General features: G+C 60.1%; 5 protein-coding genes across 5 annotated transcripts; 3 read left to right on the forward strand and 2 right to left on the reverse strand.

Annotated features, from left to right (window-relative positions):
• Positions 1–244: 244 nt before the first annotated feature.
• On the forward strand, positions 245–1,559 carry D7B24_002183 (uncharacterized protein; the record flags this gene model as incomplete). The annotated part of the gene is made up of 3 exons (XM_028636397.1): positions 245–534; positions 663–936; positions 1,029–1,559. The coding sequence occupies 3 exons, from the start codon at positions 245–247 to the stop codon at positions 1,557–1,559; spliced, it is 1,095 nt and encodes a 364-aa protein (XP_028497731.1).
• Positions 1,560–2,391: 832 nt separating this feature from the next.
• Positions 2,392–4,041, forward strand: D7B24_002184 (uncharacterized protein; the record flags this gene model as incomplete). The annotated part of the gene is made up of 1 exon (XM_028636398.1): positions 2,392–4,041. The coding sequence occupies one exon, from the start codon at positions 2,392–2,394 to the stop codon at positions 4,039–4,041; it is 1,650 nt and encodes a 549-aa protein (XP_028497732.1).
• Positions 4,042–4,533: 492 nt separating this feature from the next.
• Positions 4,534–7,916, reverse strand: XPR1 (Xenotropic and polytropic retrovirus receptor 1; the record flags this gene model as incomplete). Its single annotated transcript, XM_028636399.1, has 4 exons — positions 4,534–5,595; positions 5,651–5,740; positions 5,792–7,728; positions 7,877–7,916. 4 exons carry the CDS (start codon positions 7,914–7,916, stop codon positions 4,534–4,536), a joined length of 3,129 nt encoding a protein of 1,042 aa, XP_028497733.1.
• Positions 7,917–11,643: 3,727 nt separating this feature from the next.
• D7B24_002186 (uncharacterized protein) lies at positions 11,644–12,276 on the forward strand (the record flags this gene model as incomplete). The annotated part of the gene is made up of 1 exon (XM_028636400.1): positions 11,644–12,276. One exon carries the CDS (start codon positions 11,644–11,646, stop codon positions 12,274–12,276), a length of 633 nt encoding a protein of 210 aa, XP_028497734.1.
• A 434-nt stretch (positions 12,277–12,710) lies between these two features.
• On the reverse strand, positions 12,711–14,713 carry D7B24_002187 (uncharacterized protein; the record flags this gene model as incomplete). The annotated part of the gene is made up of 3 exons (XM_028636401.1): positions 12,711–13,111; positions 13,169–14,464; positions 14,524–14,713. The coding sequence occupies 3 exons, from the start codon at positions 14,711–14,713 to the stop codon at positions 12,711–12,713; spliced, it is 1,887 nt and encodes a 628-aa protein (XP_028497735.1).
• Positions 14,714–14,965: the final 252 nt, after the last annotated feature.

The following is a 14,965-nucleotide window of genomic DNA, read 5'->3' on the forward strand; positions in this document are numbered from 1 at the left end:
AATAGAAGCTCGAGTAGTCTTGCGTGAAGGTTGATGTGCAGACGAGATGCACGTGGGCCAGCGACTTCACCCGGAGGATCTCTGACTTGCCTGACTTGGTAAGTGCGTGGGCAGGGTACTTATATCGTGCTCGACTCGTGCCATGTTGTCTGTTGGGTCTTGGGTAGAGCCAACTTACTCTTCGACTCGGTGACTCGAGCTCAGTACAACAACACACAGACAGGTAGAAAGACAGACAGACACCATGGCCCCCGTTCTTGACCCCCCCGAGACCGTCGACTGGATGGGCAAGCCGGTGCCCGTGTGGTCGATGCAGACCATCGATTACGGGCTGCTGTTGTCGCAGGACCCCGGCGAGATCGACAAGGTCGTCAACGCCTGTCTCGAGGAGGGGTACTTCTACCTCGACCTGCAGGGCATCGACGGCCGTCGCATGCTGTCGGACCAGCAGGAAACGCTCAAGCTGATGAAGCGGTTCTTCGATGCGCCCATTGAGGCCAAGAACGAGTTTGGCCTGATCTCGTCCCACTTGGGGTATGTTCCTGCGCTGACCCCCCCCCCCCCCCCCCCCCGGGACTCTCTTGATTGTCAATTGTAGTAGAGAGAAACAACTCGCCAAACAAAAGAGAGTAAGAAGAAAAGAAAAGCTGACCGCGCCGCAGCTATGAGCCCGTCGGCAGCCGCACTGGCGTCGCCGCCGGCACCAAGGACGGCTACGAGATGCTCAAGGTGTCGCGTGACGAGATTCAGCACGACAACCCACGCATCCCGGCGCCGGTCAAGAACAGCGCCGACATGCGCATCCTCGAGAACGCCATCGGCAGCTGCAACACGGTGACCAAGGTCATCCTGTCGGCGCTGTCGACGGGCCTCGCGCTGACGGGCGCCGGGCGGTTCGAGAACATGCACCGCAACGACCGCCTGTCGACGACAACGGTGCGCTCTCCCTCCCCCCTCTGCTCCTCCTCCTCCTCCTCTCCCACAGCTGTTCTCACTTCTCAGCGTGAAACCCCCACTGACAGCAGCAGCTCTCCATGATGCACTACCTGCCGAGCGCGCTCGCCGGGCAGAACCGCATCGGCCACCAGAAGCACACGGACATCAGCACGCTGACGCTCCTCTTCAGCGAGCAGTGGGGCCTCCAGGTGCGGCCGCCGGGGACGTGCGGCGCGCGCGAGATGGGCTTCGTGCGGCCCAAGGCGGGGTGCGCGTTTGTGCACGTGGGCGACTCGCTGCGGTTCGCCAGCGGCATGAAGTTCCAGAGCTGCATCCACCGCGTGGTGCCGTTCGACCCGACGGAGCACCGGTACTCGATGGCGTACTTTCTGCGGGCCGAGGACGACACCATGTTCGTTGACTCGGAGGGGCGGGCCATCACGGCGGGCCAGTGGCACGACGAGAAGTTCAAGGCGTTCACGGACCCGGAGCTGTGGCAGGCCATGGCGCCCAAGTCGATGATTCTCGGCGGCATGAAGGAGGACGGCGCCGACGAGCCCGTACCCATGCCTTCGGTGGCTGTGCCCGTGGCATCGGCCGTGCCGGTCCAGGTCGAGGCGTGATGGATGCCTGGCATGGCTCCAGGCCTGATGGCTGTTGTCGTCAGCACATGATGGGATTTTGTATCGATGATCGATTGTGAAGTAATATGCAACGTCACTGTGTTTTCGTGTTGCTGTATCGGCCTGGTGATCCACTCGTATCTCGTATGCCAAGATGAAGGGTGTCAGATGGAATGTGGTGGAAAGCTTGATGATGGATCTTGTTGGCCACCTTTGAGGTAGGTACCTAGGTAGGTAGGCAGGCGGAGGGAGGAATGTCGAGGCTGTCACGAGATCGAGTGCTGAGGCTGAACCCCCACGGCTGACGACCCCTCTGCCAGCCTTGGGAACCGCCGAATGCCTGACGGCCAGAGACCCCCACGGTCCCCTATGGGCGCTGAGCTTCAGTGAGGCCGTGCTCCAGCGAGCGCTACCCAGCGGCCTGACCCCAGCGAGCTAACCCCTGCGTGCCCCTGGCAACGGCGCAGGGGCCGAGGCTGTGGCTTGCCTTATCTTATCACTGCTCGTCTGCCTGCGGCGACATGACACACGTCACGCGGAAGCTCCAGCTGTTGCGCTTGCCTCTGATGACAACCTCGCGGCTTCCCTCGTGATCCCCATCCCCTCCCCCTCCCCCTCCCCCTCCCCCTCCCCCTCCCCCTTCCCCTTCCCTTCCCTTCCCTTCCCTTCCCTTCCCTCCCCTCCCCTAGACACCACCTATCCCTCTCTGCCACGCCAGACCAATACTCATCTCTGAGCCGATTTCATCTCATCAACCTTACACGCTTCTCCGTCTTCAGACACCATGACGAAGCAAACGCTAGACAGGCATCTTCACGCAAGCTCATCCAGCATGTCCCTTCGCCTCCGCGCCATGCAATTGCAGGCCGAATCGATGGCATCATCCCTCGACACCAACACCGACCAACAGGCCGCCCGCCAACCGACACGTGAATACCTCCTGGCCGATATGGCCGGCCGCTCGTCCCAGGAGAACCCCGTCTGCACGCCATGCTTTCGCTCCCTTCGCCCTGTCGACCACCCCCACGTCAGGCTGAGCTCGGCAGCCGAGTGCCGTCTCTGTGCGATCTCCGCTGGCAAGCCCGAGGCCTACACGAAGCCCTTCTGCAACTTCCTCACCGAGAACCCCACCATCTTCCACACCGTCGCCCACTTCAAGACGAAGCTCGCCGATGCCGGTTTCCAGGAGCTCCCCGCCCGCGCCAACTGGGCCGGCAAGCTCGAGCCCGGCGGCAAGTACTGGACCACGCGCAACGGCAGCGCCCTGATCGCCTTCACCGTCGGCCAGAAATACGAGCCCGGCAACGGCGTCGCCATGATCGCCGGCCACATTGACGCCCTGACCGCGCGCCTCAAGCCCGTCAGCACCAAGCGCAACGCTGCCGGCTACGTCCAGCTCGGCGTCGCGCCCTACGCCGGCGGCCTCAACGCCACCTGGTGGGATCGCGACCTCAGCATCGGCGGCCGCGTCGTCGTCCGCGACCCCGACACGGGCAAGACGTCGACCCGTCTCGTCAAGCTCGGCTGGCCCATTGCCCGCATCCCCACCCTCGCGCCGCACTTTGGCGTCGGCATGATGGGCCAGAACAACCCCGAGACCCAGGCCGTGCCCATCATCGGCCTCGACAACTCGGACCTCGGCGGCGCCGACACCTCGGAGGCGCCCGCCGGCCCGCCCGGCTCCTTCGCCGCCACCCAGCCCCCGAAGCTCGTCAAGCTCATCGCCCGCGAGCTCGGCACGTCCGCCTCGGCCATCCTCAACTGGGACCTCGAGCTCTACGACGCGCAGCCCGCCCAGACCGGCGGCCTCGACCGCGAGTTCATCTTTGCCGGCCGCGTCGACGACAAGCTCTGCAGCTGGGCCGCCTTCACGGCGCTGCTCGCCGCCGACGCCGCCCCCGACGACGGCACCATCAAGCTCGTCGCCCTCTTCGACGACGAGGAGATCGGCTCGCTGCTGCGCCAGGGCGCCCGCGGCAACTTCCTGCCCTCGACCGTCGAGCGCGCCGTCGAGGCCCTCGCCGCCGAGGGCCGCCACGCCTTCGGCCCCGGCCTCGTCGCCCAGACGTACGCCGCCTCGTTCCTCCTCAGCGCCGACGTCACCCACGCCGGCAACCCCAACTTCCTCGCCTACTACCTCGACCAGCACGTGCCGCGCCTCAACGTCGGCCTCGTCATCTGCGGCGACGCCAACGGCCACATGACCACCGACGCCGTCTCGACGGCCATCCTCCAGCGCGTCGGCGACCTCGCCGGCTGCCGCACCCAGACCTTCCAGATCCGCAACGACACGCGCAGCGGCGGCACCGTCGGGCCCATGCTCAGCAGCGCCCTCGGCGTGCGCGCCGCCGACGCCGGCCTGCCGCAGCTCAGCATGCACAGCATCCGCGCGACGACCGGCAGCCTCGATCCCGGTCTCGGCGTCAAGTTTTTCAAGGGCTTCCTCGACCACTGGGAGAAGGTCGATGCCGAGTGGCAGTGAGCGGCGCCTGCGTTGCCTGGGCGATATGCCCGGGGGTACGGATGGACGGGTGGTCTGGTTGTTGTCGCGCCGAAACGAGAAGGGGGCCTGGAGTTCAGCATGACAACTGTACACGTAGCGGGAGCATGGCGTAGAGATATTTATAGAGCACTGCCTTGGATTTGAGACCGGGGAATACATGCATTGCATTTCACGCGTTGGCCGATATTCTGTTAAAACTTTGGGCTCTGGAACAATGCAGTAGCCGCAAGTCGTCGCGCGACAATGTTCCTTCCGTAAGCTGCATTCTTCGAGGGGAAAACAGCTGCAGGACCCTCGGAATGGGATGGGTAAATGATACATGCATCATTACTAGCTACGTTCATTACCAGCTATGTCTATTGTGAAGATCATAAACATATACCGCGTAACAGAATATGTGGGTATACAAAATGCTGCCGTCCTCATCCCCGTCCTCCGGGGCTCCCGTGAACATCCTCGTCCGCCCGTGCATTACCCCCTCGACCCCCCCGCCAACCCCCTCGCCCGCTCCAGGTCCACCTCGGCCTCGCGATCGGCACGGACCTCGTCGCACTCGTCGTCCTCGTCGTCGAGGTCGTCGTCGCTCTGCGTGCCGCGGTCGCTGTGCGCCGGCCCCGCGAGGTCCTCCTGCCCCGGCTGCCGCCTCTTGACAAAGTCCTGCCTGTGCGCCTCGGCGAGCATCTTGGAGATGCTCCGCGCGCCCGACGACGCCTCCTGCGTGACCGTCGTGCGGCGTCGCCGGACCACCGTGCCCGACGACACGGCCTCATGACCGCCGTCCGCGACACCGGCCTCCTCGTCGCGGCGCGACGAAGCGGGCCGCACGCCCGTCGCCGTGGCGCCGCCGGCGCTGAGCACCTCGGACCGGCCGCCGTCGTCCTGGTCGCCCTCCTCGCTCGACGTGCGCTCGACGAGCGGCGCGAGGCTGTAGGGCAGGGGCACGTCCCGCGAGGCCTTGTAGACGGCCACGTTGGCGCAGTGCTCGTTCTCGACGCGGAGGAGCGTCCAGATGCCGCGGCGGAAGACCTCGGCCGCGGCCACGAGGAACGACACGACCGTCGAGTGCTGCCTGTCGTGCGTGAAGATGGCGTAGAAGATCCAGGCGAAGCGCAGCAGCGGGTCGGCGACCATGATGACGTAGTAGATCCACCGTTTCTTGATCGCCGTGATGTCGCGGAGGAACTTGTGCCGCGAGTTGGGCTGCAGCAGCGAAAAATCCATAAACAGGTCCCAGACGGCTGTGTAGACACCGTTGATGGTCGCAAAGACGATGAAGGCCGCGAGGTTCGTGTGCGTGCCGCTGATGCGGTACACCGACAGCGTGATGGCGGCCAGGATTGACATGGTGTACTTGCCGCCGTTGACGAGATGCGGGAAGATGTTGCGCGTGTCTCTGTAACGCCGGAGACACTGGAGGAAGCGCCAGATGGGAGGAATGGCGCCGAAAAAGCCAATCAGCCGCGAGTGGCTCGAGTTGCACTGCTTCGGTTCATCCCAGTGGTTCGCATAGAGGCAGAAGAAAAGTGACACATTCTGAGGCTGTCAGTTTGGAGTAGGCACGCGCTGGGGAGGGTGTCGTTGAACGTACGCAGACGGCATAGGTGAGAGAGCAGTAGATGTCGCCGAGGAAGAAATCACGGAACTCGACAGGATAGAATCCTGCAAGAAGAAGCCGCCACTATTTACTTGTCAGCATGGGGCTTGCGGCGCGTCAGCCGAGAAAACGTACATGTGCGTATGCGAACCACTTCCTGCTGGTCGGTGCAAGGACGCGAGCAGGAAACAGGATGATGAGGGCCGAAATGCCAATGAGCACCACGGGATAGTAGAGAAACACATCATCAGAGCCGTACCGACTGAAATTAAGCCAGATGAAAATGCCGAGCAGCAGCAGAAAGAAGCTCGGAAACTCAGCCAGCTGCCGCCAGTCAAGGTGATGCCGCTGATCAAACTCAAAGATGAAGGGGTAGTTGATCTTGTTCACCGTCCACATCCAGCAGTTCAGGACGAAAAGGCCAAACATGAACAGCATCAGGAAGTAGCCGCCGTAGATCTGCATCAGGAAGCTGGTCTCCTGTCGCACACTCTCCTCCTCGTGGAGCAGCAGTTGGGCCGCAAAAGTGAGGCCCTGCACGGCGAACACGACGCCGGTGCCGATGAGGATGCCACTCCTGAAGGCACTCCCCGACTCATCGCCCTTCCGCTTGATGAGACTCTTCAGCTTGCCGGCGGCGATCTTGTGGTTGCCGCGCTCAAAATACTGCGCGTACATGTCTTCGACCGTCTTGATGTGACCCTCGAGCGCGTCGCTGTTGACGAACCAGGCCTTGTTGACCTTTTCCGTCATGAAGCGGTACGGCGGCCGGGCGTTGACGGCCTTGTCATATTTCTTGTTGAGCTTGCGGAAGGCGGTGCGGTTGAGCAGGGCGTAGGACTTGAGGAGCTCGAGGCCGCGGTAGAACTCCTGCAGAGCGAGCTTGAGCTTACGCTTCGCCGTCTTGTACGACACTTGGTCCTGCGCAGGCCGACGAATGTAATCTCGTCTGTCGTCTGGGCCGGTCACTCCACCGATGACTGGGGTCTGCGCCATGTTCGACATGGCCCGCGAATTGGGACCGGGCTTGAAGATTTTGTGTTTGACCTGGTCGAGGTAGCCGTGGTCGCTCAGGATGCGATGTCCATTTTCGTCGGCCATGACGTCGTGAGCCCCTTGTTTTCTTTTGCGCCGCTCCTCGTTGAGTTCGTAGGCTCGCCGGTTTCGCATCTCGCGCAGCTGTTCCTTCAGCACGGCCAGTCTGTCGGCGGCCTGGTCCTCCTTCATCTTGTAGAACGACTCAACCTTTTCCAGCTCGGACGACAAAAATTCGAAGAACTCACGCTCCTTCTGCTGGTACACATCCAGGGCCATTGCCTGCATTACTATGTCCGGCGCTGACCGCTGCGCCCGCGTTCTGGGCAGGGCATGAGACAGCATGCGGCGCAAACTGCCCCGTTGCGGCGTCAAGTCTGGTCCGAGGGTGTTATTTGGCGGGACACGGGGGGTACCAGTTCCGGTCCCCGTCCCCGTACCGGTCCCAGTCCCAGTCTGTGGTCTTCGGGCTGGCGGTTCTGCCATGCTAGGCGGCGGCGCCTCGGATGCGCTTCGTTTCAGTCTTCTGGCAGCGGGAAAGTGGTGCCGTGGCCCATCGGGAGGAGCCAGATGCTCCGAGGTGTGAGAAGGGACTTTGATGGCGGGAGCAGGCAGCTCAAACGTGTTCCGGTGGTCGGCTTGGTTCGGTGTCGTGGACAAGGGCGGTGTCAGTCCAAAGCTGCCGTAGTGCATGTCGTTGGCAGCAGCCGTGAGGCCATCACGTTCGTGCCTGCTCGTGGGGATGGCACGACCCGCGGCCGAGGTCGGTTTTGCTGTGCTTCGCACCGAGTTGCCCCTCAGGATAGCCACCTCGTCGGGGACGTGGCCGCCCTGGGAATGACTCCATCGTCGAATGGCGTGAAACGAAAAGGGAGACGTCGAGACGTGTTGGTCGGCATCGAGTCTCGCTGGGTTGGGTTGCGCATCGCTGCTGGACTTGCCGTTGGCGGGCGTCGGGGGCGCGCGACTAAAGGCGCGCGAGACGGCCTTGATCTTCTTCTTGCCGCCTTTGTAATCGAGGTACTTGACGCGCCATTCTGTGCGACAGATAAATTAGTCGGAATTCAGACGGCATCGTCAACGATGTGTGCACATGTGGGAAAATTGAGGTGACAGCACGTAGGGCAGCAGCAGAGCATGAGGATAGGGCAGGCCAAGGAATCATGTTGAGAGGTCATGTCTCACCAGGGACAAGGTCCTGGTCGAGCTCCTTCGCGAACTTCATGACGTAGGATCAATGCTACAGCAGTCAAAGTCGAGATGGCTGTCGAGAAAGAATCGGATACGGCGTACCGGGCGCCATGGGGTGCTGGGCGCGCACGGTTGTCGAAGGACCAACAGAGCGAAGGATCGCGGTCGACGGGCGTTCCGGCCAACGATGGTGGGGAGGGGTGGCAGAGAAGGAGGAGGAGGAGGAAAACGACCCGGCTGGTGGTCAGCAGAAATGCAGACCAAGAAGTTGAAGGTGCGCCGCGATGGGGAAAAGGCGTTGGGGTGGTCACGAAGGTGGGGGGGAAGCCACGACTTCTGAGAGCTTGAGCTCCCTAGGTGCCTAGGTACCTAGGTAGGTAGGTACCTCTGTAGGTAGGTACCTCTGTAGGTAGATAAAATACCCTGTAACCTGGGTGGCCCGCACCAGGGAACCCCTCGAACGAAACAGAACAAAACACGGTTCCAGAAAATCAGAGATCGTCCATGATCGACAGCATGAAGCAGAGACAGCCAGAGACAAACGCAGAAGCAATGGGCAAACAAGCGGCAGGGCCATGAAATTGTTTGCCGATGGTGGACGGTGACGGGCACTGACGTCTCGGCCTCTACAGAAGGGGATTGGGTAGGGCCCGGCCGCGGACAGGGCCCCCGCGTGTTGCTTGACCACTGATGTGCAGATCCGGCGGCGACCAATGAGCAAATCAGACCGAGGTTTGTAGCGCGCTTAGGCAGCTTCTCATTGGGCGCCAGGAGCTTTCCCTCCTCTGCGCTCGAAGCACCTCAGGAAATCGACACCCACTGCCCGCCCACTGCCTCAGTAGGTACCTCACCGAGTGAACAAAACCTCCCTCCTGCAATCTCTCGAGCACCATCACCATGGACCCCCCAGCCCAGTCGTCTGCCCGGCACTCCATCACAAGCATACATATCGTCTCGTGCATTGTCGACATAGTGCTCTCCGTGGCATGGCACGACCGCCTCCGTGCGTCAAAAATGCCTCCTGCAGCTGTCACACTTCATCATCCGATATCACCAACAGCATCCCCCCCATGTCTTGGTATGCCGTTGATACTCATCGCTTCTCGTCTCCTCATCTCGTCTTTCTCCTCGGAGAGGATGGTATACGAGAGAACGGTTTTGCCTTTGTGGTGACAGCAGATCTTCGACATGCTGCTTACAGGATTTCTTTTCCAATGGCTTGACTCGATGCCGGTGCTGCCTATCGGCTGGTTCCAGCTCCTTCCGCCGCAGTCCCATGTCGATGCAACATGGCTCCCTGCCACTGGAACACTGGCCAACACCGACCTGAGCAGCCCCAGTGGCAACCTGGTTCTGCAACCCCCGAACTTATCATCACCAACCGCGGCCTTCTCTGTTGGTGCAAGTCCGCCTGAGGACTCTTGTTGATTACCATGCATCTTTACCATGCACGTTCCGCATCAGATGCCTAGATCCTGACGGTCACATTCGCCTGGACGAGTGACCTCGATCGGTTGTGGCTGCAGTCCCGTCCGCCGTCTCTGCCGGGTCCGCCAGGTCGTCTGCGGACCCTATTCAGCTGGCTTCATGTCGAGTACACCGTATGCCTGAGACATGCCATACACTGAAATTTAAGCTTACACGAGTCACCTCGTGAACAAGTCCCCATGATGAGACACCAGCCGCGAAGGATCGACCTGTGTAGAGAAACTCTGATGGCGAGCTGACAGTCGACTGGCAGGAACCCGCTCGCCTTGGCCTCGGACCGTCCCTCGGACAATCTCGCCTCTTTGCCAAGTCGAAAATCGATCACGCAAGCCCATCTTCTTGGCTTCGATACTGTCCGACGCGCGCGGGGAATCGCCATGGAGGAAGGAAGGATTCGGCAAGAGAAATCACGCCGGTCTCAAACACGCTGCGCCCGCAAGCCACCTGTGCCAGTTGGCGCGGAATCTAGGCCTTTGCTACCCGTGCGAGGGACGAGACGGCGTCCGGGGGTGGCCACACCTTGACCACCTGTGCCGCGTGACGCTGTCAGGATGCCGCATCACAAGTGTCGCATTTGGATCAAACCTAGCATACGCGCATCCTGGATCGGCCACCCAGCCTCTGCCGCCGATCACCGTGAGCCCTTCCGACTGGCCTGCAGGCCTCTGTGGAGTCGAGCCGTGCAGAGGAACGCCTGTCCAGAACGGGCGAGTTGGTGCCTGAGCTGGCCGCTGGTTGGGCGCGATCTAGTAGCTGGAACCAACAGCCTGGGACGGGGTGACACAGCAATGGCTGCGCCGTCGTGCTGGACCACATCCTGCAAGCGGATTCCGAGCCCATGAGGATACTCGCCGAAGATTGTCCAAGGAGTTATTTTTTTTTTCGCGTGAGCACGATGCATACCAAGAGGGAGAGAGGCACATGGGGTACCGTCCCATGGGATACCATGTTGGAGCACATTCGTTATGCCTGAGAAGGAGCACACCTGATCGGATAACCTTGAGTCTGGCCTCACTCACGTCGACATGCGCCAGGAAATAGCCCATATCTTAGCAGCTTCCAAGACGTTGTATTGCAACGCACCAAAGCTTCTGGTCAACTCTCCACATCCTCTTCGGGCGTCCACCTCGTGCTCTCAATATGAGACGCTCGGGGGCGGCGTACACCTTGTTGGCTTTATATGGTGTTGGCGTCCGCCTCCCTGAGCCAAAGAAGACCTTATGGATGTCCCTCGATGTCCACTTTGAACTCCCTCGTTCTCCTCTTCATACCCTGGAGGTCCCTTTTATACATGCTGCCTTGGCCATAACTTGATTTGGATAGCTTCGTGCCCGAGTCGCCTTGCGTCTTCCGTTCCGTTGAGCTGTACTTCGCCCGTTACTACGCCCTTTACGCAGCAGTATGGCCACCACCAACTCCTCGCGGTACCAGGCCGTATCACAAAAGGCTCGGAATTTCATCCGTGCTCAAAGATCAGCCTGTAGGCGTCGAGCAATCGCGGAACGCATTGCTGAGATCGAAGCGAAGAGAAGTTCTACGATCAGCTTGACGTCCCTCCCAGAGTCCGCTTGGGGTATTTCATCCCCCGAGGATTCGGATGCCTGCTCTTCTTCACACTCCCTGAGGTCCAGTCCGTCTACTTACTCCGCCGCAACCTCTGTCACACCATCAGAAACATATACAGCAAGTCCTCGGCACAAACAAGCACCACACAACCAAGGCCAGTCCTCGTTCTTCCGCAAGCTGCCTCTGGAAATCCGCCAACAGATCTTTGCCGAGTTCTGGCAGTGTGCCGGCCTCAACCGCCATGTCTACCTTGAAGACGGCGACTTTCGGTTCGCTCTCTGCGAGGCGGACCATGACAGCATTGACGACGCTTGCCAGACGGGCCTCGCTCACGACTTCTACCCACGACCGAGGGTCCAGAATCATCCAAAATGGTATGGCCGCATGACATCGTCGTGGTGTAACCACTGGAAGTGCCAAGAGTCCATGTGTCAAAGACGCACGCCCAATGGCAGCGGAGAGGAGAAACAAGACGGGCTCTCTTCTTGCATCCCTTTGCTGCTGTCGTGCCAGAGAATGTAGGTCCATCTTCCATCAACTGTGCCCCTCGCCACACACTCCACGCCCCATGTCTCAAACTGCCTGCCGCCCGACACCCTCACGTCACGACCACATGTCGCATTCTCACGTGCCATACTGCCATATGCCACATGCCAAAACCGTACCAACGAGCCTAATCCCTTGCCTCCCACAGCTACATCGAGTCCATGCCGTCCCTCCACAAGTCCACGACCCTCACGATAACCGACAAGGACACCCTCTACGCCCTGTTCATCCGCCGCCACCGCCGCGCAATCCACCCCGTTTACGCCTTCCTCCCGCGCCTCCGCACCCTCAACATTGCCCTCCGCGCCGGCGCCCCAGACTTCCTCCACATCCACGGCCCCGCCCTCTGGCGCGCCCTCGCTCCGGCGTCCCTGCCCGCCCTCCGCCGCATCTCCCTCTGGCTCGACGGCCACGAACCCATCCAGCGCCGCCTCCTCCCGCAGTTTCGTGACCTCTGGACCAGGATCCCCCCTTCCATCGCCCACAAGCTCTCCGTCTCCCTGCCCGTCGGCCCAGACGGCCTCTGGGCGTGGGACGAGGTCGAAGTCCGGCCCTGGTGCAGCGGTAGCACCGGCAGCAGCGTCGTCCTCCTGCCGGCCTTCACGCCCGAGTTCAAGGTCGTGCTCAGGGGGTGGCAGGCCTTTACGGAGACGAGCGCCGGGTGGATCTCGAGAGGGGGAGGCGGCCAGGGGCCGGGCGTGCGCAGGGTGTTGGCGCCGGGGAACCCGTTTGAGGATCTGCGGCTGTATGGACGGGGGTGGTTTGATGAGTTTTATTTCGCGGGGACGCTGTAGGTTCTCTTCTTGTGCGGGGGGGGCTGGAAGTGACATGTGAGAGAATGTTTGAATACACGAAGATATGGGAATGATACTGCTTTGAGTTCCATCCGTTTGGGTTCCATTCCTTTCTTGCAGCTTCGTGGCAACGTTCTTGTTTGCACGTTTCAAAAGCGAGATGAAACGCTCTGGCCCATTCCATATTGGTTCACGCTCGCACCAACAAGGTTCTCTCCTTGGACAGGTTGAATATCATCATTCAAAGCCATGGCGGCTTCAGGCCCAGTCGTAGCCACGACGGCGGCGGATTAAGATCACCTCCAAACTCCAAGCCATCATCATGTAAACGGGCCATGCTCGCGCGTGCTGTCACGGCGAGCGGCCCGTCTGGTTCATAAACTCCACCGACCTCTCTCATCCTGATATACACACGGGCTACCGGCGGCGCCACGTCAAATCTCGAATCCCTGACGCAGAGACCACTGCACAGCCACATTTTTCTTCCCGCCCGTTCGCTCCGTCATGACGTCGAGGAGCTGCTTCACCTTCTGCCTCGTGATGCTCTTGCCGCGGATCGTGATCCCGTCGACCTCACTAGCGGCGAGGGTCTCCAGCATGCCGAGGCGAGAGATTCGTGGCGTCGTCTCATAATTGCGCACAATTGCCTTCTTAATCTTGAGGAGATCGGCGGCAGAGATTCCGTCGAGCACCTGCTTCGTGGCCTCCTCGTCGCCCTTGACGGCGGCCGCCGTTGCCGTCGGGTCGACCAAAGGCGCTTTGGCCTTGGCTGGGGCCTCAGACTCCCAATAGGCTGTTGAGAAGGGGTCTAGTCCGTGGTTACGTTCCAGTCGATCTTGGTTACATGCGTTAGTTTCAATGAAGGGTCTGTACAGGGGGCGAGGTATCGTACCGCCTACGATGAACTCCAAGCGGTGCTTGTAGGTTGTTGCCACGGGTCCGAGACGTTTGCGGTTCTCCCAACAGAGGCCGGTGCTTTGTGGCTCAAGTGTGCTGGCTGCGAAGCGTGTATGCTCGACGGCATCACTGTCGTCAATGAGGCCGGCTACCTCGTCACCCTCATCCAGATCCTCTTCCTCCTCATCATCGAGGTCAAGGTCCTCGCCGGGCTCGTCAACCCATTCAGCCTCCGAATCATAGTCGTAGTCGACGGGCATGGCGCGAGCTGTTGGTTTGCGAGCAATCTTGCGCACGGCCTGGAACCCCGCAGTGTGTGGTTGGAGCGTGATTGTTCCTCGGTATGGTGGACGCACGTCTGTCTGGAAACAGAGGACCTTCATTGGAATCCTGGAAAGGCGCTCGCGTGTCTGTTTCTTGATGGCCTCCTGCTCATCGATGTTGCTTTTTGACTCGGCGAGCGCTGCAGCCGCCCTCATTTTCTCGATAATAGACTGAACGGGCTCGTGGATCCTGCCGCGTGCTGCAGGTTGTTTGACGAATTGGAAAACATTCACCGGGTCGAAAGATATTTTGGTGGCGGCTTTGTCGTTTGCTGATATATACTCATCGAGTCGGCGAGATTTTGTTTGGATCGCGTCTTCATCCATAGCGAAGGGATTGGAAGCCATAACAACATCCGTCTTTACAAAAAACGGCTTAAAGAGTTTCTCGTACTCTGACTTTGTAGCCTGCTTTTTCGCTGGTCGTGGAGATTCGGCTCCATCCTCTTTTGGTTCGACGGCGGGCTTGACGGCGGTCTCAGACGCCGGTGTTTCCGTCTTGGGAGTGGCAGGCGTCTTGAAGAACATGTTTAGCTTTGGCTGTGCCCTCGCCTTCTTGGCCTTCTCCTCCTCGACCTTGCGGGCCTCCTCTTCCTTCTTATGCCGCTTCGCATCGCGGTCTTTTTTCTTTTCCTCCTTCTCTGCGTCTGCCTTTGCCTTCTTCTCCTCGATGTCGCGGCGTTTCGCCTCTCGCTCAATTCGTTTTTTCTCCTTTTCGTCCTCTTGTGCCTTCTTCTCGGCTGGTGTTATGCGTTTGCGCTTGCTTGGTGCGCTCGTTAGGGTGGCTGTCTTGCCCGGAGCACTGGAAGCCATCTTTTGCTTCTTGGAATCATGAGAGGACGTTATGTCTGTTGGTGTTTGGTTTGGGGAAGGGGAGTTGCGACTTGAGTCAGCATCTGTGAGGGAGCCCGGGCTTGCTGTCAGGCGTGACGACTGGAATCTGGCTTTCTTGGGGGTCGATGAAGCTTCTAGGAGACAGGAGTCAGTACACTGCACCTGGCGATTGATCCAGCGAAGAACCGCTCACCTTTCTCGAGTTGGTTAAAATCGTCGCTAGCGATAGAACTGAGGGAAGAGCTCCTTGATCGAGCTCTGGCACTGCATAATGTCTGAACGGTGTTCTGTTCGTCACTGTTGGAGATCTCGACCGACTTTCTCTTAAGGATGTTCGGGTCTCTCTCCTTCAGACGCTCGCTGAAGAAGTCGGTGATCGGCATTTCGGCAGACTCGCTCCAGTATGCTTTGAAATGGGAAATAGGATCAGATATTGCACACGCAACCGAGCACGTGTATGGTCGAGAGGTTGATGAGCGCTTGAGGGTGAAAGACCGATTCGAATGTCAGCGCCTGTAGCACAATTGTTCGAGCTTGAATATGAAAATGCTGTTGGATTTTGGCTTTGGTTCGTCACTGTGATCAGGTTTGATGGAGCGTGATCGATTGGACTTCGTTCGAGACTGTCGGCGATC

The sequence above is a fragment of the Verticillium nonalfalfae genome (assembly GCF_003724135.2).
Source record: "Verticillium nonalfalfae strain VnAa140/NRRL 66861 chromosome Unknown scaffold_15, whole genome shotgun sequence".
Lineage (NCBI taxonomy): Eukaryota > Fungi > Ascomycota > Sordariomycetes > Glomerellales > Plectosphaerellaceae > Verticillium > Verticillium nonalfalfae.